The 25,103-nt window shown below is 47.3% G+C and overlaps 1 protein-coding gene across 2 annotated transcripts in view; it reads right to left on the bottom strand.

Moving 5' to 3' along the window:
- micall2a (mical-like 2a) overlaps positions 1-25,103 on the bottom strand; it is a 128,809-nt gene that overhangs the window by 67,617 nt on the left and 36,089 nt on the right. For both annotated transcript variants that reach the window (XM_038820427.1, XM_038820428.1), the window contains exons 3-5: positions 16,530-16,671; positions 9,601-9,746; positions 8,056-8,198 (exon numbers count right to left, since the gene is read on the bottom strand). In XM_038820427.1, the coding sequence (XP_038676355.1) occupies positions 8,056-8,198; positions 9,601-9,746; positions 16,530-16,671 (431 nt within the window). The remainder of the gene's footprint in view (positions 1-8,055; positions 8,199-9,600; positions 9,747-16,529; positions 16,672-25,103) is intronic.

The following is a 25,103-nucleotide window of genomic DNA, read 5'->3' as shown; positions in this document are numbered from 1 at the left end:
CAGTGCAGCTCTCCCTCGGTAATCTCCCTCTGACAGTGTCGCTCTCCCTCGGTAATCTCCCTCTGATGGTGCAGCTCTCCCTCGGCAATCTCCCTCTGACAGTGTCGCTCTCCCTCGGTAATCCCCCTCTGACGGTGCAGCTCTCCCTTGGCAATCTCCCTCTGACAGTGTCACTCTCCCTGAGTAATCTCCCTCTGACGGTGCAGCTCTCCCTCGGCAATCTCCCTCCGACAGTGTCGCTCTCCCTCGGCAATCTCCCTCTGACAGTGTCACTCTCCCTCGGTACTCTCTCTCCCTCTGACAATGCAGCTCTCCCTCAGTGATGACCCCCCCCCCCAACCCCCCCCCCAATCCCCCCCCCCCCCACCCACCCCCCCCACCCCCCACCCCCCCCCCCCCCCCCCCCCCCCCACCCCCACCCACCCCCCCCTGCTTCAATCAGATGAACTATTACAGATTAGAGTTGCCAATCCTCCAGGATTGGCCTGGAGTCTCCGGGAATTGAAGATTCCAGGACACTGCTGTGTATAATCCTGAAGACACAGGGACATTTAAAAAGATAGCTTTCTAAAATTTCCTTTGACCATTTCGCATTGCAAGATATAAAAATATTGAAAATGGGGGGAAAGACTGTTTGGTGAAAGTCAAGCATCATCCTATTGGGTATAAGACTTTTTGCTTTCTAATTGCCGTAGGAAGCATCACGTAATAGAGGTCTTGGCCAACAAATGGTTGGAACATGGGGGCATGTCATGTGATTTAACTTCCAGGGATACATTTAATTATAGTTGGCAACCCTACTGAAGATGCCTAAGACTGGGAGTATTTTGTTCTTCCAAGTAGCTTGGCCTTCCTGCCCATCAGTAGCTTGACAGTTGCCAAGACAACACTTAACATAGAAACAAGAGCAGGAGTTGGCCTTCGGCCCTTCTAGCCTGCTCCGTCATTCATTATGATCATGGCTGATCATCCAACTCAGTAACCTGTTCCCGCTTTTCCCTCCCCCATTACCCTCAATCCCTTTAGCCCCAAGAGCTATATCTAACTACTTCTTAAAAACATACAATGTTTTGGTCTCAAATGCTTTCTGTGGTAGTGAATTCCACAGGTTCACCTCTTCTCATCATCTCAGTCCTAAATGGTTTACCCCGGATCCTCAGACTGTGACCCCTGGTTCTGGACTCCCCTGGCATCGGGAACATCCTTCCTCTATCCACCCCGTCAAGTCCTGTTGGAATTTTATAGGTTTCTATGAGATCCCCACTCATTCTTCTAAACTCCAGCAAATATAATCCTAAACGACTCAATCTCTCCTCATTCGTCAGTCTCGCCATCCCAGGAATCAGTCTGGTAAACCTTCAATCTTAGCGTGGTTAATCCACCTACTCTGCACATCTTTTGGCGATGTGGGTTGAGACCACGCAGATAGGGGCAGAATGTACAAACTCCACACAGACAGTGACCCGGGGCTGGGATTGAACCCATGTCCTCGGCGCAATGAGGCAGCAGTGCTAACCACTGGGTCACTGTGCCGCCCTACAATCCCCTCTCTCCATCTACAGCCATTCAGATAATAATTTGCCTTCCTGTTTTTGCTGATGTCGATCATTGTGTGCTCAAAAATGTTCCCTTTCTTAAAATTCATTCCACGCACGCCTGGAAGTTCACCTGGGTCAGCTCCAAACTCAATGGACTGGTTGGCCCATTGCTTCTCATGGTCAATCTTTTAGGGATTCCAAGACTGCCCGTGAATGTTGAGTGCAGGACAGTCACAGTCTTTGACTCAAATCACCAGAAACAAGAACAGACCATTAATGTTCTGCGCAGGGAATATATGCCCATTTTGGACAATCATCAAGTATTCCAGCCATCACATTTCTTGATGGATAGACTGGGCTTTTATTTCCTCGAGTTGGGGCAGCACGATAGCATGGTGGTTAGCATAACTGCTTCACAGCTCCAGGGTCCCAGGTTCGATTCCCAGCTGGGTCACTGTCTGTGCGGAGTCTGCACGTCCTCCCCGTGTGTGCGTGGGTTTCCTCCGGGTGCTCCGGTTTCCTCCCACAGTCCAAAGATGTGCGGGTTAGGTGGATTGGCCAGGCTAAATTGCCCTTAGTGTCCTAAAAAATAATAAAGTTAATGGGGTTGTTGGGTTACTGGTATCGGGTGGATATGCGGGCTTGAGTAGGGCGATCATTGCTCGGCACAACATTGAGGGCCGAAGGGCCTGTTCTGTGCTGTACTGTTATAATTCTAAAAAAAGATTAAGAGGGAACCTAACAAGAACATAAGATCTAGGAGCAGAAGTAGGCCATCTGGCCCCTCGAGCCTGGTCCGCCATTCAATGAGATCATTGCTGATCTTTTGTGGACTCAGCTCCACTTTCTGGCCCGAACACCACAACCCTTAATCCCTTTACTCTTCAAAAAAACTATCTATCTTTATCTTAAAAACATTTAATGAAGGAGCCTCTACTGCTTCACTGGGCAAGGAATTCCATAGATTCACAACCCTTTGGATGAAGAAGTTCCTCCTAAACTCAGTCCTAAATCTACTTCCCCTTATTTTGAGGCTATGCCCCCTAGTTCTGCTTTCACCCGCCAGTGGAAACAACCTGCCCGCATCTATCCTATCTATTCCCTTCATAATTTGATATGTTTCTATAAGATCCCCCCTCATCCTTATAAATTCCAACAAGTACAGTCCCAGTCTACTCAACCTCTCCTTGTAATCCAACCCCTTCATCTCTGGGATTAACCTAGTGAATCTCCTCTGCACACCCTCCAGTGCCAGTACATCCTTTCTCAGGTAATGAGACCAAAACCGAACACAATACTCCAGGTGTGGCCTCACTAACATCTTATACAATTGCAGCATAATCTCCCTAGTCTGAAACTCCATCCATCTAGCAATGAAGGACAAAATTCCATTTGCCTTCTTAATCACCTGTTGCACCTGTAAACCAACTTTTTGCGACTCATGCACTTGCACACCCATGTCTCTCTGCACAGCAGCATGTTTTAATATTTTATCATTTAAATAATAATCCATTTTGCTGTTATTCCTACCAAAATGGATAACCTCACATTTCTCAACATTGTATTCCATCTGCCAGACCTTAGCCCATTCACTTAACCTATCCAAATCCCTCTGCAGACTTCCAGTATCCTCTGCACTTTTTGCTTTGCCACTCAGCTTAGTGTCGTCTGCAAACTTGGACACATTGCACTTGGTCCCCAACTCCAAATCATCTATGTAAATTGTGAACAATTGTGGGCCCAACACTGATCCCTGAGGGACACCACTAGCTACTGATTGCCAACCAGAGAAACACCCATTAATACCCACTCTTTGCTTTCTATTAATTAACCAATCCTCTATCCATGCTACTACTTTACCCTCAATGCCATGCATCTTTATCTAATGAAGGCAGATAGAGAGAAGCTAGTTCCACTGGCAGGGGGAGTCCAAAACAAGGGGGCATAACCTGAAAACTCGAGCAGGGCCATTTAGGAGTGATGTCAAGAAATACCTCTTCCAGTGCAAATATTGAACTTTCCCTCCCTCTAAAAGCTGTTGAGGTTGAAGAGTCAATTGAAAATTTCAAAACTGAGGTTGGTAGATTTTGGTTAAGGCAAGGGTATTAAGGATATAGAAGCAAGGCCAATAGATGATGTTGAGATACAGCAATAATTTAACTCAATGGAATCAAAGAACCCAATGGACTACTCCTGGTCCTAAAGAGATGCACAACATACTTTAGGACCCCAATATGCTTCAGCAGTAGTCCCCACTATGCCAGTGTGGCACTATTCCATGAGAACTATCAAAGGAGGACCGAGTTACCTCATGCTGAGCTGATCAGAACTCATGCCCCAAAAATAAAAGGACAATGTTTAACCCAATGCATAAAGGAAAGTGTCAAGCCTTGATTTACTAGGAGCATCTTCACCTCAAAATCAGAAGGTTATGTTTCAAACCCCAAACCAGGAGCTTGTGTGCAAAATCAAGGCCAATACACGAGAAAGGGAGTGCAGTACACCACTGGCGGAGGTGTTGTCTTTCAGATGCGACAATAAACTGTGGCTTCACTTTCCCTCTGATATAGTCATGGTAGTAACTGTTGAGCAGATAAGCTGTTCCAGTCTCAACCAACAGCACGAATTAACAGGCTAACTGAATGTTATTGGATTGCCACTTTTGGGATCTTGCTGTGTTCACATTGGACGCTGTGTTTGCCTGTGAAACAGTGAACGCACTTAATTCGCTGAAAAGTGCTTTGGGCTGTCTTGAGGATGTCAAAGGTATAGAAATGCAAGCTTTTTCTTTCTATTAGCATCATTCACTTTTTAGATGTGCGCAGAATTCCTGTCAACTTCCCTGTAAAAATTAAAAGCGTCTCTGTAAAGGTGTCACACCGTAACTCCACCTTTCCAACAGTGTAGGCACTCTGGAGCCATTGGGGAGATACACGTTTTAAAGAGGCAGATCCAATTCTAAATATAAGCAATGATATTTATAATGCCTCTGAGCATTCATTGCTCTTTTTGCCCCTAGTAGGACCTACTTCACCTCTTGTTACATGTTTCTGTATACATGCCAGTAGAAAATGTTTGGGTTCCCTTTTATATTGACTGGAATTCTATTCTCGTCTTCGCTCTTTCCAAGTCTTATTTTCCTCTTCACCTTCCCCCTCAACCTATTGTATTTGACCTGGTTTTCATTTGGAAGAATTCACCTGACTTGCAATATACACCCTCCTCTTTTGTTTCATCATGATCTCGGATTTCCTCAGCATTCAAGGAGCTCAGTTGTCTTTGCTCAACAACTTTGCATTCTTGTTGGAATGTAACTAGTCTGTACCTGAAGCGCCCCCTTAAAGATCGCGCATTGTTACATATAACAGTTTATCCTGCCAGTCTCTGGTTCCATTTTATTCTTCTCATCGCATTGAAATTAGCCCCTTCCAATTTAGAAGTATTCCTTGCTCTTCTCCGCTACGAATCAAAACCTTAAGGTACGAAGGTCACTTTTACCCAAATGTTCCCCTCAGATACCTGATTGACTTGGTCCACCTCATTTTCCAGCACCGGATCCAACAATGCCACGGCGGCGCAATGGTTAGCACTGCTGCCTCACGGCGCCAAGGACCCGGGGTTGATCCCGGCCCCGGGTCACTGTCCGTGTGGAGTTTGCACATTCTCCCGTGTCTGCATGGGTCTCACCCCCACAACCCAAAGATGTGCAGGGTGGATGGATTGGCCACGCTAAATTGCCCCTTAATTGGAATAGAAATAATTGGGTACTCCTAAATTTAAATTTAAATATCCTGGTCAAAGGGGTCCTTCTGAACACCTCCTCCTTAACCTTTACTCTGACATTATCCCAACCAATGGTTGGTTTTTTAAAACTACGTTTATTGAAAATAAAATTCATTATTAACAAAATCATCTTAAAAACTTAATTCAAGTTAAGATGACTAAGAACAAGACAAACCATCAAAAACACTAATTAACTTAACCCCCCCCAACATTAAACTAAACCCCTTAACAACTGATGGTAACTAGCTCTTTAAAAAGGGCAATGAATGGTGGCCATCTTAGATAGAACCCTTCTACTGACCCCCTAATGGTGTACTTAACCTTCTCCAAATGTAAAACGACATGAGGTCACCCAACCAAGCCGAGGTGCTGAGCGGAATAGGAGACCTCCACCCAAGCAGAACTCGTCTCCAGGCTATTAACGAGGCAAAGGTGACCACATTCACCTTCATCAGCGTCTGCAGCAACAGCGAGTCTAATACCCCGAAAATGGCCACCAGCGGATAGGGCTCCAGATCAACATTAAGTATCGCTGACATGGTGCTAAGAAAAAGTGACTCACACCAGATCCATTCGCGTATTGCCCTCTGTAACTGTTCTTTAATTGTTTCCCTGGCGCCCAAATGTATATGTACCCCCCCCCCCCCCGAGTTTGCCCACCCCCACAAACAGATGCCTACTAATGTGCTAAAAACAATACTGCCAATTGTACAGAGCTGCTGTTGTTGAGCCACCACATAATACCCTACCAGTTATTTCTTTCTAACTTTTTTCCTTTTTTGTTTGTTGTTGCTTGTTTTGTTTTTTGTGTATGTTCCCTTCTCTTCTATGTATACATACACATGTATTCTATTTTGTGTACATAACAGTAAATATACTTTATTCAAAAACCCAATAAAAAACATTTATTAAAAAAAAGACAAAGGGACCCAAAAGCTTACTAACATGGGACAAGACCAGAACGTGTGAGTCTGGTTAGCCGCCCTGAGAACATCGCTCATACCTGTCCTCCATCCCAGAGAAAGAACGGCTCATCCTCGCCTTGGTCAGATGAACCCTCTGCACCACCTTGACCTGGATCAGACTAATCCGAGCACAAGAGGGCGTAGGGAGCCTATCTCCATCCATCATCAAATAAATACTTGGATAACTAATTTCCCCCAATGTTTATAGTTCTTGCACATCTCTGGGTTATCCCAGCAGGAGTTGTCTCTCTCTCTCACTATTTGGAGAACTGCAGAATACACCTGTAGTGGTCCTCTCCAATAGTGTCTCTCCCCGAGTCTGTACCGATCTCACTGCCTCTCCCCGAGTCTGTACCGATCTCACTGCCTCTCCGCGGGTCTGTGCCGATCTCACTGCCTCTCCCCGAGTCTGTACCGATCTCACTGTCTCGCCCCGAGTCTGTGCCGATCTCACTGTCTCTCCCCGAGTCTGTGCCGATCTCACTGTCTCTCCCCGAGTCTGTGCCGATCTCACTGTCTCTCCCCGAGTCTGTGCCGATCTCACTGTCTCTCCCCGAGTCTGTGCCGATCTCACTGTCTCTCCCCGAGTCTGTGCCGATCTCACTGTCTCTCCCCGAGTCTGTGCCGATCTCACTGCCTCTCCCCGAGTCTGTGCCGATCTCACTGTCTCTCCCCGAGTCTGTGCCGATCTCACTGTCTCTCCCCGAGTCGGTGCCGATCTCACTGTCTCTCTCCGAGTCTGTGCCGATCTCACTGTCTCTCCCCGAGTCTGTGCCGATCTCACTGTCTCTCCCCGAGTCTGTGCCGATCTCACTATCTCTCCCCGAGTCTGTGCCGACCTCACTGTCTCTCCCCGAGTCTGTGCCGATCTCACTTTCTCTCCCCGAGTCTGTGCCGATCTCACTTTCTCTCCCCGAGTCTGTGCCGATCTCACTGTCTCTCCCCGAGTCTGTGCCGATCTCACTGTCTCTCCCCGAGTCTGTGCCGATCTCACTGTCTCTCCCCACGCCTGTACCGATCTCACTCTCTCTCCGCGTCTGTGCCATTATAGTTCTCTCTGGTCTCGCTGTTTCTCTCCAAATCCATCAAAATTATCAATCAAAATTTGACACCGAGCTGCATAAAGTGATATTAGAGGTATGATCCTACGGCCACACTGCACTGGAAAAGCAGCTCACTGCGGCGCAGCGTGGCCGTTGAAAGCCTGGAGATCCAGATTTGACGCAATCTATTGAGATGCTGCGATAGAAATCCCGCCCACAATGGGCGGGTCAAATTTTTGCAAATCTGCATTTTAGAGCGAATCAGCTAGCCTCACTCTAACGTGCAGATTGCCGAGGTGCCTGAGCCTTTGGGCCTCAGAACCCTTAGGTGAGTGCTGTTTGGTACAGGTCCCCATAAAAGGGGACCAGATGGAGCAGCACTTGTGGTGGTCTCCAAGGGGATCGGAAGCCCCCAGCTGCATGCCCCTTGGGCAAGGTGGTGAACTGGCCCTGCTGGTGCCACCTGGATACCTGCCAGGCTGCCCTAGCTAATGGTGTCCTGATGTCACGTTACGATGGGCAGTGCTGGGAAACACGTGCTCGCTATGGGACTTTGTTCCCTTTAGGGGAAATAGTGCCTGAGGTCAGATGACCAAAGGTTTGGTCAAAAAGGCAGGTTTTTGGAGTGTTAAAGGAGGATGGAGAGGTAGAGAATTGGAGAGATTCCTACAGCTTATGGTCTTCGCAGCTGAAGCTGAAAGCAACATATTTGGGCCTCAAACTCACCTGAAGCAGCTTCTGTGATAAAGTTTCCCATCTACTAAGTATCGCTGAACCAACAGAACTGTCTTTTTGCAGATAGTGCAGCTATTGGACAAAGTTCCCGACTTACTGGATCGGTTACCAGCATCAGCAAGTGGAACGGTGTTCTGGAGAAAAAAAAATGACCATTATTAGTTTTATTTCTCCATTAAATGCGAGTAGATCACAAGGCTCCTTCGCTGATTGAAATGCCAGTTTCTTGTAATGCCTAGTTATAATATTCACCTTTCTTCTCTCAGGTGGCACACATCATACAGAATAGCTGGAATGCAGCAGCTCAGGGGGTTTGTTGGGGCAGCACGGTGGCGCAGTGGTTAGCACTGCTGCCTCACGGTGCTGAGGACCCGGGTTTGATCCCAACCCCAGATCACTGTCTGTTTGGAGTTTGCACATTCTCCCCGTGACTGCGTGGATCTCACCCAACAGCCCAAAGATGTGCAGGGTAGGTGGATTGGCCACGCAAATTTACCCCTTAATTGGAATAAAAATGAATTGGGTACTCTAAATTCATAAAGAAAAATATGAGCTCAGGGGCTTTCCCCAAAAGATCAAGGGAAGGTAATAGAGTGGAAAGTAGGAGAGCTTGACAGAAGTAATAATGATGCAGGGCAAAAGGAGATGGTAATGGGACAAGTGAAAACACAAAACCGTCCAAAGATGTGCAGGTTACATGGATTGGCCATGCTAAATTTTCCCTTAGTGTCCAAAAAGGTTACTTGGGGTTACTGGGTTGCGGGGATAGGGTGGAGATGTGGGCTTAAGTAGGGTGCTCTGTCCGAGGGACTGTGCAGACTCGATGGGCCAAATGGCCTCCTTCTGCACTGTAACTTCTTTGAAAAGCTGAGTCTTAAGGAGGTAGAGTGGGATTGGGATAGGAGGCGGTTAGCTCAGTTGGTGAGACAGCTAAGGTGCAGATTGCATTAGTGCCAACAACATGGGGTTCAATTTCCTCATTCGGGCTGATCAGATTCAGGGCCTGCCTCTCCGCCCTTCCCCACAGTAAAATTCAGAGCAGTTCACTGCTGCTCGGCAAATAATCGAGGAGCATCCTCAGGCAGAGATCAGAGGAAAGGGCATTGCAGAACTTTCACCAGTTACTGCTCTGTGAGCAGACACAGTCTTTACCGTTTGCTCTCTTCTCCCCTCCCCCTTTCTGTACTTGCTCAAAAGCTCTGGGGTGGGAATATCCGGCCCTTCCCGCCGTTGAGATCTCCAGGCCCTGCCGAGAGTGACCACCCGCTGCAGGTTCCCCGGCAGCAGCATGGGCAAGGGATCGGCAGGACCGGAAGATCCTGCCAGCGGCCAGCTGCCTCTGCTGGAGGAAAACCATGTCCCTGACCTTTTTCCAACTCTGATGAAGGATCATCGAGCTGAGGTGTTAACTCTTGTTTGTTTCTCTTTCTACAGCTGCTGCCTGGCTTGTTGAGTGATTCCAACATTCTCTGTTTTGACTGGGTGAGAAAGTTATCCAGCTGCCAATTTGATCATGTGACAGAAACCACAACTCACCTTTGGTGCCACCCTCGAGCTCGGCGGAGGGTGGGGGGTCAGCAGATTCTTGGGCACTTTGGGTTTGGTTTCAGGCGTCGACTTCTTTGGCACTGGCTGCTCGCTCGAATCAGAGGCTGGTCTCTTGATGTGAGCCATACCGCCAACTGCAAAACAGAAATATGGCTTTGAAAACAGAATGGTCTCCTGCACAGAAAGGGTGGAACCTTTACACCAGGTGAGCTGCAGAGGTTCACACGTGGCATCTCAGGACATTCTTCATTTGCTTTCCCTGGTCCACAATATGTAGGGCTAATTGACCTCCTCGATTAGCAGAGACCCAACAAGATCACCCTTCCCTCCCATCAACAGGGCTTGACACAATCCCAGCACTCGGTGCTTCTGAACACTTGGACAGATCAGGAAACACCAAATGGAAACGCTTTTGAAATGTCAGTCTCTCAATGGCTGGACAGATAGTTATTATTGGATTGAGATACTGGACACAGATTCTGGGAGTTCAAATTGATATGACATGTGACATTCAATTCAATAAATCATTGAGGATTAGCATCAGAAAATAGGATATTAAAAATCAGCTGGTTGCGGCACGGTGGCACAGTGGTTAGCACCCGGGTTCAATTCCAGTCTTGGGGAACTGTCTGTGAGGAGTTTGCATTTTCTCCCCATGTCTGTGTGGGTTTCCTCTGGGTACTCCGGTTTCCTCCCACAGTCCAAAGATGTACAGGATAGGTGGATTGGCCATGCTAAATTGTCATTTAGTGTGTCCAAAGATGTGCAGGTTAGATGGAGCTATGGGGTTCAGGGATAGGGTGGGGCAGTGGGCCGAGGTAGGGTCATCTGTCAGAGGGTCGATGTAGACTCGATGAGCCTAAGAGCCTCCTTCTGCACTGTAGGGAATCTATGATTTTATTAACATCCTTCAGGATGTTGGAGGTTCAAGTCCCGGAGTTGACCGTAAGATCAAGGCTGTCATTGCAGACTGCATGGGCTGGATGGCCTCCTTCTGTCCTGTACTATTCAGCAATGCTCCACTGGAATACTGAGGGAGTGGGTGAGTGTTGAAGGTGCTGTGTTTTGATTGAAATGTTAAACTGAGGCCCCATTGTCCAATGTGCAGGGGAAGCATTATTTTGAAGAGGAGCAGGGGAATTGTCAACTGTGTTTTGGCCAATATTTATTCCTCATCCAACATTACTGAACAACAGATTCTAGCTGTGGGAGCTGTTGTACACAACTTGCCAGCTACAATTTTCCTACATTATGACAATGGCTACACATCAAAAGTACATCACTGGCCAGAAAGCACATATTCTGAGACTGTAAAAAGTGCTATAAAAATGTGAATCTTTCTTTCTTCAAGCCACAAGATTGCACGGACAATCGGACGAAATACCAAATTCTTAAGACTAACCGCAGCTGGATAATACTTTGCCAGAGTCTCCGCATTCTGTGAACAATTAAAAATCAACTCGCGTTCTTTTTTGCAAAAACGATGGGGGTTAGATGAAGAGGATTTGGGAGGAAGCTATGTGGAGCATAAACGGCAGCATTTACCAGTTAGGCTGACAGCCTGTTTCTAAGCTGCTGAGTCAATGTATAGTTTTGGCAGAGGGTTATAAACAGAGCTATTTTCAAAAAAGAGCAACTAGATTCCAAAGGACATCAGTCCTTCCCCCTTTCCTCATTGTGACATGATCTCATTATTCAATCCCAATTCTTACTCATACTAATCATGAAACTGGTTTCCACATACCACACAGCTTAGGTGCCAGGGAAGCGTGTCCTTACAGGCTGGGGAAACATGTTCAGTGCAGTGCGGCATGTTCACTGCAATGTTGGATGGGGGCCTTAAAGCGAAAGAGCAAAGATCAAGCTACTTTGAGGTAAGTTGTTTGGCAGCGATCTCTGATAAAAATGTGCTGTGGTTATTACTTGAACTTGGTTGTGGTGTCCTTCATAACTGCATTCCCTAATGACATGGAATGTCCAGGGTCACCCATTACCATTTTTCATGCCTGTCCTTCATTGACATTGGTCCAGAATCTTGGAATTGCCTACTTAACGGCACTGCAGGAGTACTTTCACCACACAGGAGTCAATGGGAATCAGGGGGAAAACGCTCCACTGGTTGGCACAAAGGAAGATGGTTGGTGGTGGTTGGAGGTTAATCATTTCAGCTCCAGGACATCACTGCAGGAGTTCTTCAGGGTAGTGTCCTCGGCCCAACCATCTTCAGCTGACCTCACTTCCATCATAAGGTCAGAAGTGGGGATGTTTGCAGATAACTGCACAATGTTCAGCACCATTCGCGACTCCTCAGATAATGAAGCAGTGCATATCCAACTGCAGCAAGACCTGGACAATATCCAGGCTTGGGCTGACAAGTGGCAAGTTACATTTGCGCCACACAAGTGCCAGGCAATGACCATCTCCTACAAGAGAGGACCTAACCATCGCTCCTTAACATTCAATGGCATTACCATCATTGAATCCCCCACAATCAACATCCTGGGGGTTACCACTGATCAGAAACTGAACTAGACTAGCCACATAAATACTATGGCTACCTGAGCAGATCAAAGGCTAGGAATCCTACAGCGAGTAACTCACCTCCTGACTCCCCAAAGCCTGTTCACCATCTACATGGCACCAGTCCGGAGTGTAATGGAATATACTCTCCACTTGCCTGGATGAGTGCGGCTCCAACAACACTCAAGAGGCTCGACACCATTCAGGATAAAGCAGTCCAGTTGATTGCTCCTCCTTCCACAAACATTCAAACCCTCCACCACCGATGAACAGCGGCAGCCATATGTATCATCTACAAGATGCACTGCAGTAACTCACCAAGGTTCCTTCAACAGCCCCTTCCAAGCCCACGACCACTACTATCTAGAAAGACAAGAGCAGCAGATACCTGGGAAGCCCAAAATGTGGATTTTCCGCTCCAAGTCGCTCACCACCGTGACCTGGAAATATATCGCCGTTCCTTCACTATCGCTGGGGCAATATCCTGGAACTCCCTCCCTAACAGCACAGTGGGAGCACCTACACCTCAGGGACCACGGCGGTTCAAGAAGGCAACCCACCACCACCTTCTGAAGGGCAACTAGGGATGGGCAATAAATCCACCGATGCCCATATCCCATAAATGAATTTTAAAAGTACTGCAGTGAAGAAGATGGTACATCATCACCTTCTCAAGGGAGCTAGGGATGTTCAATAAAAGCCATTGGTGCTCCAGTCCCAAGCATGAATAACAAAGCAGCTGCCAACAGCTTAATTTGCAATACCCTTGAACATTCCGATGAGGAAACGTTTTCCAGTGAATTGACTGCTGAATACCTCAGTTCCAGGCAGCACGGCAGCACAGTGGTTAGCACATTGCTTCACAGCTCCAGGGTCCCAGGTTCGATTCCTGGCTTGGGTCACTGTCTGTGCGGAGTTTGCATGTTCTCCCCATGTCTGCGTGGGTTTCCACCGGGTGCTCCGGTTTCCTCCCACAGTCCAAAGATGTGCAGGTTAGGTGGATTGGCCATGCTAAATTGCCCTTCGTGTTAAAAAGTTTGGGTGGGTTTGCTAGTTTATGGGGATAGGGTGGAGGTGTAGGCTTGAGTGAGGTGCTCTTTCCTAAGGGCCGGTGCGGACTCGATGGGTCAAGTGGTCTCCTTCTGCACTGTAAATTCTATGAATCCCTTTTCGAGCCCGCACACTCTTAGCTCTGCTGTCTTCCTACCATGGGACACAGACAGGAAAACTATTGGCATTTGCCAACTCTGTTTGGAATATACCAGACTGTTTCATGATATGACCTCTCTCCATAAACCGTAACACCCCCACCACCCATTGCCCACCCTCCAGACACGCTGCCTTCCCATGGCCAACTAGAAAGTGAATGGATTCTGCCTTTTCCAATTGAACTAACCTTTGACTGTTAAGGAAGCAGGCTCTCCCAATATTTTTCCCCAATCTCCAATATTTTTTAAACAAATAAACGCAGGTTTCAGAGAAAATGAAAAATTGCTCAAGTTTATTTCGCCCTTGATGAATTTGACCCAGATTTTCGAGGCAACTCTGATCTGGAGATTATTCTCTGATTCTTCAGGTTGACACTGCAGGTGCACAGCCGTGCAGTAACCCAGCCTACCACGCACCGGGGAACAAAGGGGGTTGTGTGCAAAGTGGTCCCTTTAAGATGTACACGTGTGTGGCCATGCAGCAATCTTAAAGGGACCACACAGTGCAACAAAGGGGGCCGCACAAAGTGAAAGCAAGTTAGAGGGAACCTGCTTGGCAACCCTTAAAAAAAAACTATACAATTCTAACCAATCAAATACTGGCTGCATCAAACACCACAGTTCACCACAAACACGTATACACTCAAAAAAAACAACTCCCTTTAATAACGAAACTGTTGGGAAGTTGAGCAGGACAAGTCCCAGCATTCAATATATCCCAATGAGGTCACCTGTTGCCATAGTTACACAGCAGGGAGACTCCCAACCCCTCCCCCACTCCCACCCCACCACACCCCAAGCCACAGGCCATAAAATTGTGCCAGAATTAGGATGTCTTCCCAATCACTTTCGTCCTAAAAGAAAAATGAAATTTAAAGCCGTTCGCCCACTACATCAGGCAGAGTAACAGCTCATAACATCAGGGGAGAAACGCCTCTGGATTTTAGAATTGCGTTATCAAAATTACAGTGCAAGGATGAACAGATGGCCCAGGGTCTCTGAAACATCATCACCCCCATTCCCCCTTCTGATATGGTGGGTGGAAGAAAACCAGGGCATATAAAAAGTACCAACTCAATATTTGAAGGAGAACAGGTGTCCTAGGACCTAGCCAATATTTATCCCTCAATCAACACCACTAAAAAAAAGATTGCTCATTATCACCTTGCTTTGCTCAAATTGTGATGTGGAAAACGCAGCAGCCATTGAACATTACTTTTTTTTTTAAAAGCCCTTCGTGGTCCATAAAGCAATTTGGGATGTCCGGAGGTTTTGAAAGATGCTATATAAATGCAACTCCTTTCCTTTGATGACGTGAGCATGCTTTTTCCAGGTGGCCATTCTTTTCTTGAGGAAGCAAATTGGGCGCGAGTGCAGAAGGTTTGACAAGATACTTAGAGACCCTTGCAATAATAATAATAATCTTTGTTATTGTCAGAAGTAGGCTTACATTAACACTGCGATGAAGTTACTGTGAAAACCCCCTCATCGCCACATTCCGGCACCTGTTCGGGTACAGGGAGGGAGAATTCAGAATGTCCAATTCGCCTAACAGCACATCTCTCGGGACTTGTGGGGGGAAACCGGAGCACCCGGAAGAAACCCACGCAGACACATCGTGAGCGTGCAGACTCCACACAGACAGTGACCCAGGCTGGGAATCGAACCTGGGACCCTGGCGTGTGAAGCAACAGTGCTAATCACTGTGCTCCCATGCCACCCCCAATTGATTGCGATTCAACCCTCACCAATCATCCCGACACGTGAGCAATCACTCAAGAATGAGGTGCCAAGGTGGTCAGCACCTTTTGAAAAGAAAGACAGAAAGACTGTGGCGAAGGGGGGGAAGGTATAATGTCATAATCTTCAGATGAAACTACTCACATTAGCAAAGTTGGAATGAAATAAAACCACACAGCCAGATGTGCCCTAACACTTACGCACACCATCCAATTTTAACTCCTGCAAGACCGTTTGGTGACGCGATGCTGCAATGTCGGCCACTGGGCCGGTAGATTCGAACTACTGGGCCAAATTTGAATGGCGCTGGTCAGTTGCTCAGGTAAAGCTTAGTGGCAGGGTGGTGGGGAGATGGGGACAGGCCAATATTGGGTAAGCCTCCAGCACTGAGAGCGTCCCCATCAACAACTCACGTCCAGCCCCAGGGGAAGAAAGGGGGAAGATTGGCCAGGGTTTTGTGGGGCTGGGGATTGAAGCTGGTTGATTGGGGCACCCAGGCAGGCAGGCTCCAGACTCTGCTTGCAGGGCCCAGAGAAGCCTAATGCTCAGCTGGGAGAAATTGTATTCATGCTTAATTCAGAGAGGCTGAATGAGCACCTCACTCAGGAGCAGGTCAGAATGTCCTGAGATGCCACATATGTAACATAAGGCTAATTTGCATTGATTAATGAGGTTATCACGGGATTCTCACCAAAGCCAGCAGCATTAAAATGGGGGAACAGCAGCTTGTATTTATATCGCACCTTTAACATGGTGACATTTTCCAAGGTGCTTCACAGGAGCTTTATTAAGTAAACATTGACACTGAGCCGCATTGTAAGTGGGTGACAAAAAGGTCAGACAAAGGGGTTGTTATATCATTTGAAAATGATTTGGGATCTATATTGTTTTCGTGCATATTTATATCCATAATGCCACATCACTCATGACTGAACTACAGTGTGTGTACTCAAGTGTGTGTGTGGCGATGGGACAAATTATACACAGCATAAGCTCCAGAATTTGTGTCCAAAGTGTGATTCATTTTAGAGTTCTGGAAACCACTGGACACAACGGAGGCACCTTTTAATGAACATCTTAGAAAAGGAGGCAGGGATGGATTTCAGAGTTTGGGTACCCAGGCAGTGAAAAGAACGACCGTCAATGGTGGAGCAATTAAAATCAGGGATTCTGAGGATGCCAGAATTAGAAAAGCTCTGGGAGGGTTGTAGGGACGAAGCAGGTTACGGAGTTTGGGAGGGGGCAAAGCTCTGGGGAATTTGAAAACAAGGAGTCGGATTTTCAAATCACAGTGTTGCAGGAGCGGGGGCCAATAAGGAGTGGAATTTAGACAGCCTTAGAAATGCAGCGGACATCCTGTGGACAAAATGGAGGTCAGGGGTCAGCCCCGAAGTGTCAATAAGCAGTTTCAAAATATCACGCCTGAAGGATTGACAGGAGGTTACTCACTCGGTGACCGGCCCGTGAAATAGTTATAATACTGCGAGACGTAGGTCAAGATGCTCAGTCTGTCCGGGACTTTCATCGCCACCATGTCCTCCGCGTCCAGAAGCGCCGGGATTCCCAGCTCCTCCTCTGCCACTCGGAATGCCTGAAAGCAACATCAAGAATTCAGGCGACCTTTGTTTTACAAAGACCAACTCCCAATCCGACAGGCACGTAGAAAACCGTTTGTCCTTCACAACAATTTTTAGTAAACAAAGCAGGAAAAATTAGCAAAAAATATAAAACGCTGCCCAGAGAACACCCTTGCGAATTTATATCTCCCCCAAAAAGCCCAAGGTCCCCCTTATAAGTGATTTAGAACATTGGGCAGGTCCAGAGATCAGAGTGCTATTTAAAAAAAGGAAATGCGACTGAATGCAGCCTCAGTGGGCAGTTGCCCACTGGGCAGGGGGACCTTCAATAACAGGGTTGTCGGGTCCCTCCTGTCCCCTCCCCCCCCCCCCCCCCCCCCCCCCTGCCCCGCACGCCCCTTCCGTTTGTAGCGCTGGGAATGACCCCTTGAATCCTGCCCAGAACTGATTCTGGGCGCGATCTTCCCAAAAGGGAACAAAGTCCCCGAGCGAGCGCATTTAGTCACGTTTATCTGACACTCATAGTGCCAAGAAACACATGGCTATTCAATGGGACTAGCATGGAGTAAGGGGCCTAAATGGGAACACGTGGCCAAGGCCGCACATAGCCCTGTATTGTACAGCGGAGAGCTCCGCTTGCCAGTAGTCCCCGTTGTAACGAGAGATCAGGACGCCATTTTTAAATGGTGCCCCGGTCTCCGAGGTTTCAAAAAGAATCCCCAACTTCCCCCCCAGCCCGAACGCAACATGGGAGCATCCCCCGCCCCACCAACAGCCATGGTGGGCAACCCTTGCCCAATCACACACTTGCAAAAAATATCAGCTTGGCACTGCCAGCCTGGCAATGCCCTTGCCAGCTGGCATTGCCGCCTGGGCACCACCAGACTGGCACCCAGATGGCACGGCCAGGATACCTAGGTGGCACCAGCAGTGCCAGGGCACGACATTGTCCAAAGGGCATGTGGCTGGAGACTCCCACGAGTGCCGTTCCATCTGACCTCCGTTTGTGGGGACCAACACAACACAGAGCTCGCCCGAGGTCCCTAAGGCAAAGGGATTGAATCTCAAAGCCTCAGGTACCTCGGGAATCCGCACATTAGAATCAGGCTTACTGCCTCGCTCTAATATGCAGATTTGCTAAAAGGTGATCTTGTCCATTGTGGGCAGGATTCACCTTGCACCATCTCACGAGATTGTGTTGGATCCCGCGAGGCATTGCGAGCCGGGTAGATCCCGGGAGCGGGCTCTCCCAGCTTTCAACGGTCATGCTGCTTTTCCGAGAATCGTGCCCTCCTATTTTTTTATTTATTTTTTTAATTTAGAGTACCCAATTACTTTTTTTCCAATTAAGGGGCAATTTAGCGTGGCCAATCCGCCTACCTTGCACATCTTTGGGTTGTGGGGGCGAAACCAACGCAAACTCGGGGAGAATGTGCAAACTCCACACGGACACTGACCCAGAGCTGGGATCGAACCTGGGACCTCGGTGCCATGAGGCACAGGGCTAACCCAATGCGCTACCGTGCTGCCCGTGCTCTCCTATTTTTGGTTAGATGCACCCATAGAGGTTTAGAGCAGGTAGGTGATGCTGGAACTGTATAAAACGTTTGGAGTGAGACCTCAGCTGGACTATGAGGAAGGATCTGATGGCACTGGAAGAGGTGCAGAGGAGATTTCCCAGGATGTTGCCTGGCTGGGAGAGTTTTACCTATGAAGAGAGATTGGATAGACTGGGGTTGTTTTCCTTGGAGCAGAGGAAACTGAGGGGGGGGGATGTGATTGAGATGTGTGAAATTATGAGCAGTACAGACAGAGTAGACAGGAATAAACTTTTCCCCTGGTGGAGGGCTCAATGACCAGGGGGCATAGATTTACGGTAAGCTAAGGAACAGGTGGTTTAGAGATGTGAGTCTGGGCGGTGGGAGTCTAGAACTCGTTGCCTGAAAGGAAAGACCCACATAACATTTAAGAAGTATTTAGATGTGCACTTGTGATGTACACAAGGCTATGAGCCAATTGCTGGAAAATAGGATTGGCATAGTTAGGTGGTTGTTTTTGACCAGCACAGACATGATGGGCCAAAAGGCCTTTTCTTTACTGCCGACCTCTATGACTCAGGGAGGCTCAGGGAATGGGAGAGTCAGTGCCAGCTCAGAAAAACAATTGGTTTAAGAATAGAAAACAGTGAGTCTTGGTTCATGGTTTTTCAGACAAGAGGATGGTAGACTGTGATGTTCCTCCAAGGGTCAGTGGGAGGACCACTGCTGTTTCGATATATAATATGCATATAGCTGACTCGGATACATAGCTTTAAGTCTGACTGATTAATCCTTGCGGATACATAGAACATACAGTACAGAAGGAGGCCATTCAGCCCATCGAGTCTGCACCGACCCACTTAAACCCTCACCTCCAACCTATCCCCGTAACCCCGCCTAACCTTTTCGGACACGAAGGGCAATTTAGCATGGCCAATTCACCAAACCTTTTTTTTTAATAAACATTTTATTGAGGTACAACAACAACACAATGTACATGAAACTATAAACATAGTGCAAAAGCCGTCTCCCTCCCTTACAGGTCCCACCTTTATTAAACCCCTACTCTAAGTTAAACTAACCCATCCATCTGCTGACGATTAATTTTCCGCGAAGAAGTCGATGAACGGTTGCCACCTCCGGGCGAACCCTAACAGTGACCCTCTCCAGGCGAACTTGATTTTCTCCAAACAGAGAAAGCTAGCCATGTCCGATAGCCAGGTCTACGACTTCGGGGGCTTTGAGTCCCTCCAAGCTAATAGTATCCGTCTCCGGGCTACCAGGGAAGCAAAGGCCAGAACGTCTGCCTCTCTCCTCCTGGATTCTCAGGTCTTCCGACACCCCAAAAATCACAACCTCTGGACTCAGCGCCACCCTTGTTTTTAACACCGTGGACATGAGATCTGCAAACCCCTGCCAAAATCCCCTAAGCTTTGGACATGTCCAGAACATATGGACATGGTTCGCCGGTCCTCCCACACATTTTGCGCACCTGTCTTCCACCCCAAAGAATCTGCTCATCCGGGCCACTGTCATGTGAGCCTAGTGAACGACTTTAAATTGTATCAGCTGAGCCTGGCACATGTTGCGGACACGTGACTCTACTCAACGCGTCCGCCCATAGACCATCCTCTATCTCTCTTCCCAGCTCCTCCTCCCACTTGCGCTTCAGCTCCTCAGTCTGCGTCTCCTCTGATCCCATAAGTTACATGTAAATGTCCAAGACGCTCCCTTCTCCTACCCACCCTCTGGAAACTACCCTGTCCTGAATCCCCCTTAGCGGTAGGAGCAGGAAGGTTGACACCTGTTTACGTAGGAAGTCCCGCACCTGCAGATACCTGAATTTGTTTCCCCTCATCAACCCAAACTTCTCCTCCAGATCCCTCATACTCGGAAAGCTCCCCTCTATAAACATATCTTCCATCCTCTCAATCCTTGCTCTCCGCCATATCCAGAACCCCCATCCATACTTCCCGGTGCAAACCAGTGATTATTACGGATTGGAGACTAGACCGATGCTCCCTCTGCTCCCACATGTCTCCTCCATTGCCCCCAGACTCTCAAGGCCGCCACCACCACGGGGCTGGTGGAGAACGGTGCTGGCAGGAATAGCAGAGGCACAGGTACCAACGCCCCCAAACTGGTGTCCTTACATGAAGCCGCCTCCATGCGCTCCCATGCTGACCCATCCCCCAGCACCCACTTCCTGATCATGGCTCTATCTCCGCCCAGTAACAGTTGCTAAATTTTGGCAGCGCCAACCCACCCTCTTCCTGACTCCGCTCAAGCATTACCTTCCTTACCCGCGCGCGGGCTCTTGCCCGCCCAAAGAAAGCCAGAGATCACTTTGTTGACCCGTTTAAAAAGGACCGCGGAATAAAGATGGGGAGACATTGAAACACGAGCAGGAATCTCGGGAGGACCATCATCTTCACCATCTGCACCCTCCCAGCTAATGACAATGGGAGCGCGTCCCATCTCCGAAAATCGTCCTTCATTTGGCCTACTAGTCTGCCCAGATTTAATTTATGCAGCCGGTCCCATTCCCGCGCCACTTGAATGCCTAGGTATCTAAAGCTTCTCCCTACTAATCTAAACGGCAGCTCCCCCAATCGCCTCTCCTGTCCCCTCGCCTGGACCGCAAACATCTCACTTTTCCCATATTTAGCTTAGACCCCGAAAACCGGCCAAATTCCCCTCTATCTCAGCTGCTGTGCAAGCATTCTGCTGGCCTTCTCTCCATGTTCATAGATCACCCCCCTCACCTTTCTCAGCTGCTCTACTGCCCTCCCTGTGGTTAACAAGCTGAACTCCACCTGTAGTTTCTGCCATTCCCTTAAAAGCCCTGCCTCTGGTGTCTCCGCATACCTCCTATTGATCTGTAGTATCTTCTTAACCAGTCGGTCCATCTCTGCCCTGTCCAAACTTCTCCCGATGGACCCGTATTGAGATCAGCTCCCCTCTAACCACCGCCTTCAATGCTTCCGAGACCATCACTGGTGAAATTTCCCCCGTGTCGTTGACCTGCAGGTAGTTCTGAATACATTTCCTCAGCCGCTCGCATACTCCTTCGTCAGCCAAAAGTCCCACATCTAACCTCCAGTGCGGGCGCTGGTTACTGTCTTTACTAACCTGCAGGTCAACCCAGTGCAGAGCAGGGTCTGAGATTGTGATTGCCAAGTACCCCGTGGCCATTCCACCTAAACTGCACGTCTTTGGACTCTGGGAGCAAACCGGAGCACCCGGAGGAAACTCACGCAGACACGGGGAGAATGTGCAGACTCCGCACAGACAATGACCCAGCGGATCCAGCGAACCTGGGACCCTGGTGATGTGAAGCCACAGTGCTAGCTACTTGTGCTACCGTGCCCCCCAAATATTGGAAATCAAAGTAAAATTTCATTTGCCATTGGTTCCAAACTTGGAGGAATAGTAGACAGTGAGGGTAATACCATCAGTTGCCAAAAGATGTGGATAAACCAGCAGAGTGGACAGACAAATGAAAGATGGAATTTAATACAAAGAATAAGTGTGAACTGATGCATTTTGGCAGAAGGAATTGGAAAAAGCAATATGGACTTAATAGCACGGTTCTAAAGAGCATTCGAGGACATATGACTTGGGTGTTCATATACATAGCTCTTTGAAGATACCAGAGCATATGGGGAGAATAGTTAGAGAAGCAAATGGGATCTTGGAATTCATAAATGGAAATATTGAGTATAAAATCCTGGAAATTATGCTGAGCTTGTACAAACCTCTGGTTAGGTCACACTAGAAAAGTGCACCTAGTTCTGATCAACTCGTCAGGTAAGAAGTGGGTGTCCTTTAGCGGGTGCAGAGGAGATTTGCCAGCATGGTACCAGGGATGGGGAAATTTAACTCCAAGGTTAAGTTGGAGAAGCTGGGGTTGTTCCCCATGGATCAAAAGGGAAGGCAGTGGCGTTGTGATACTGTCGCTGGACTAGTAATCCAGAGGCCGAAGGCAATGCTCTGTGGACCTGGATTCGAATCCCATCAGAGCAATTAGTGGAATTTGAATCCAATAAAAATCTGGAATTAAAAGTCTAATGATGACCATGAAACCATTGTAGATTGTCATTAAACCCCCATCTGGTTCACTAATGTCCTTTAGGGAAGGAAATCTGCCATCAATACCTGGTCTGGCCTACATGTGACTCCAGACCCACAGCAATGTAGATGACCCAGCCAGTGATACCCACATCCCATGAACAGATAAAGAAAAAAAAAAGAGATGGCAGGGACATTTGATAGAGGTGTACAAGATTAAGAAAGATTTGGATAAGATAGACGAAGAAATGCTGTTCCCATTAACTGATAGTACAAGGAATTGGCAACACATATTTAATGTTTTGGGCAAGAGATGCAGGGGAGATGTGGGGAAGAATTATTTTTACTTCCCGAGTTGCAGCAGGACGCTGGAAGCAGTGACCGTGAATGATTTTATTGAGAAAAAGATGGATGCTTGAGGGAGCAAAACCCGGAGGGTGACAGGGATAGAGCGGGGGAATGGGACTGATTAGTTTTCTCTACAGAATGTCAGGCGTAAACTCGATGGGCCAAATGGCCTCCTTCTGTGCTGCAATATCTGTATGACTCCACCACACACAATTTCACGTGCACACTCTCTTTGGTGAATTTCTCCCAAGTGCACACGCCACACCAGTGAATGATCAGCAAACTAACACTGGATCCGGGATCCGACCTGACTCCTCACTGTTTTGTAGTTTCCCCATCAAGCAATATACTCACCAGTCGAATCACCCAAGCATTGCAGTGAAAGATTTATTGGCCAAAACAAGTGATATTCACACAGACCAATTTATGTTCCCCATTATATTTTAACTAACGACTCTAGGGCAAAGAGGCCACTAACAATTACAGTCTGCAATTTCATTTCTAAATCCAAGTGAATTATTTAAAAATAGAAATAAAGGACGTAATTGATTTACGAAGCTCATTTCAAAACTCTACCAGAAATGCAGGTGTTCCCTCTGCACTGACATATAGTGAACAGAGAAGGGTCTCTAGACTCTACAATGAGGAACTCATAGTAATTGTCACCTCTAGTACATGAAAAAATTAATAACAAAATTGTAGTTACTTTAATACACGGTTTAATTAATATTGTGATTATCCAGGGTATTTTTATAATGATGTTAGAATTCATCATTTGCCAATCACGCATTGCTGCTTATATTTATTAAAAAATATTTATGAAAATATACAACTTATTATTTACCTTTCAAATTTGATTTACTCCCAGCGTGCAGTCCAATCTATCAAATGACAACTTATCAAAATTTTTATTTTAATTTGGTTTCAATAAATTAATCTATAAAGAGCTTTATTTGGTTCTGGAACATTAAAAACTGTATTTTACAATGCATGACATGCTGGGCCGCATGGTGGTGCAGTGGTTAACACTGCTAATCACGGTGCCGAGGACCTAGGTTTGATCCCAGCTCCGGTCACTGTCCCTGTGCAGTTTGCATGTTCTCCCCGTGTCTGCCTGGGTCACACACCCTCAACCCAGAGATGTGCTGGGTAGGTGGATTGGCCACGCTAAATTGCCCCTTAATTGAAAAAAAAAATTGGCGTACTTTAAATTTAGTTTATAACATAAATAAAAAAATACAACGTATGATGTGACTGAATTTGGATCAGACTTTAAAACATGGTGACAGTACAGAAGGCCATTTGATCCATCATGTCTGTGCAAGCTCTCTGAAAGAGCTACTCAGCTAATCACACTGCTCTGCCTTTTCCCTGAAGTCCTGCAATGTTTTTCTCTTCCAGTAGTTATCCAATCCATCACCAGAAGGAAAAAAACCGTGAAAAGGGGGAAAATAGGAATATTGGTCCAAACTGGTCTTCTATACTTCAAAATGGAACATCAGTAAAAACTGAGAAATAAGAATATTGGTCCAAACTTTCCTCCTTTGGCACTAAGTCTGCCCCACCGCATTCCCAGCATTTCAGATTCTAACCACTCGCCACATAAAAAGGTTAATCCTCATGTCGATGTCATTCACCTTAAATCAGTGACCTCCAATTCTCAACTGTTCTGCCAAAGGGAACAGTTTTTCTCCATCTGCTCTGTCCAGACTGCTCAGGGTATCAAACACTTCCGTCACATCTCCTCACGACCTTCTCTTCTCAAAGAAAAACAGCCCCAGCTTCGCCAACTACCCGTGTAACTGAACTCTCTTATCCTGGGGACCATTCTCGTAAATATGCTCTGCACCCTCTCTAAAGACTTCACCCACATCCTAAAGTGTGGTGCCCAGAATTGGTCACAATACTTTCAGTTGCTTGAGGCTGAACCACTATTTTATGAAGGCTCGCCATAACCACCCTCCTCTTGCACGCGACAATATACGAGCTTCCCTGTATTTGGTTTTGTTTGTTTCTGGGGCAGGGAAAAGCAGACAAATTAAATGCGCTCAAGAAGTCTCTGAGTGGGTTTCCACAGATAGGAGGGATTTTCGATATGGTAAGCAGCTGAGGATAAGATTTATTAAAAATGGGGCAGGACAGTTTGAGTTTTCTAAACATTCTTGGATCATGTATGTAAATGCAGTGGGTTTGGAGTGAAGGGGAAGTTGGTGTTTATGCTGAATCATTAATGAGAATCTGGACAAGGTCAGGCTTGTGCAATAGAGAGGCAACGGTGAATGGCAAGAATATCCTGTCTGGAGCGGACAGAATGAGCTGCTCAGTGCCAGGGATTGGTGAGCTGATGTCTGCAAGTGAGCGATTGTGTTCAGACGTGTGCAACACAAGCTAAGACTCATCTTACTCTCAAATTGCGCTTTCTTGGGAGCTAGTCTGTGCACTTCACAGAACAAATCCTTTTAACTTTACACAGCTGCTAATGTCACACC

Source organism: Scyliorhinus canicula, chromosome 15 (assembly GCF_902713615.1).
Source record: "Scyliorhinus canicula chromosome 15, sScyCan1.1, whole genome shotgun sequence".
Lineage (NCBI taxonomy): Eukaryota > Metazoa > Chordata > Chondrichthyes > Carcharhiniformes > Scyliorhinidae > Scyliorhinus > Scyliorhinus canicula.
Note: the sequence above shows the minus strand (reverse complement) of the source record. Positions and strands in the feature narration are given on the sequence as shown.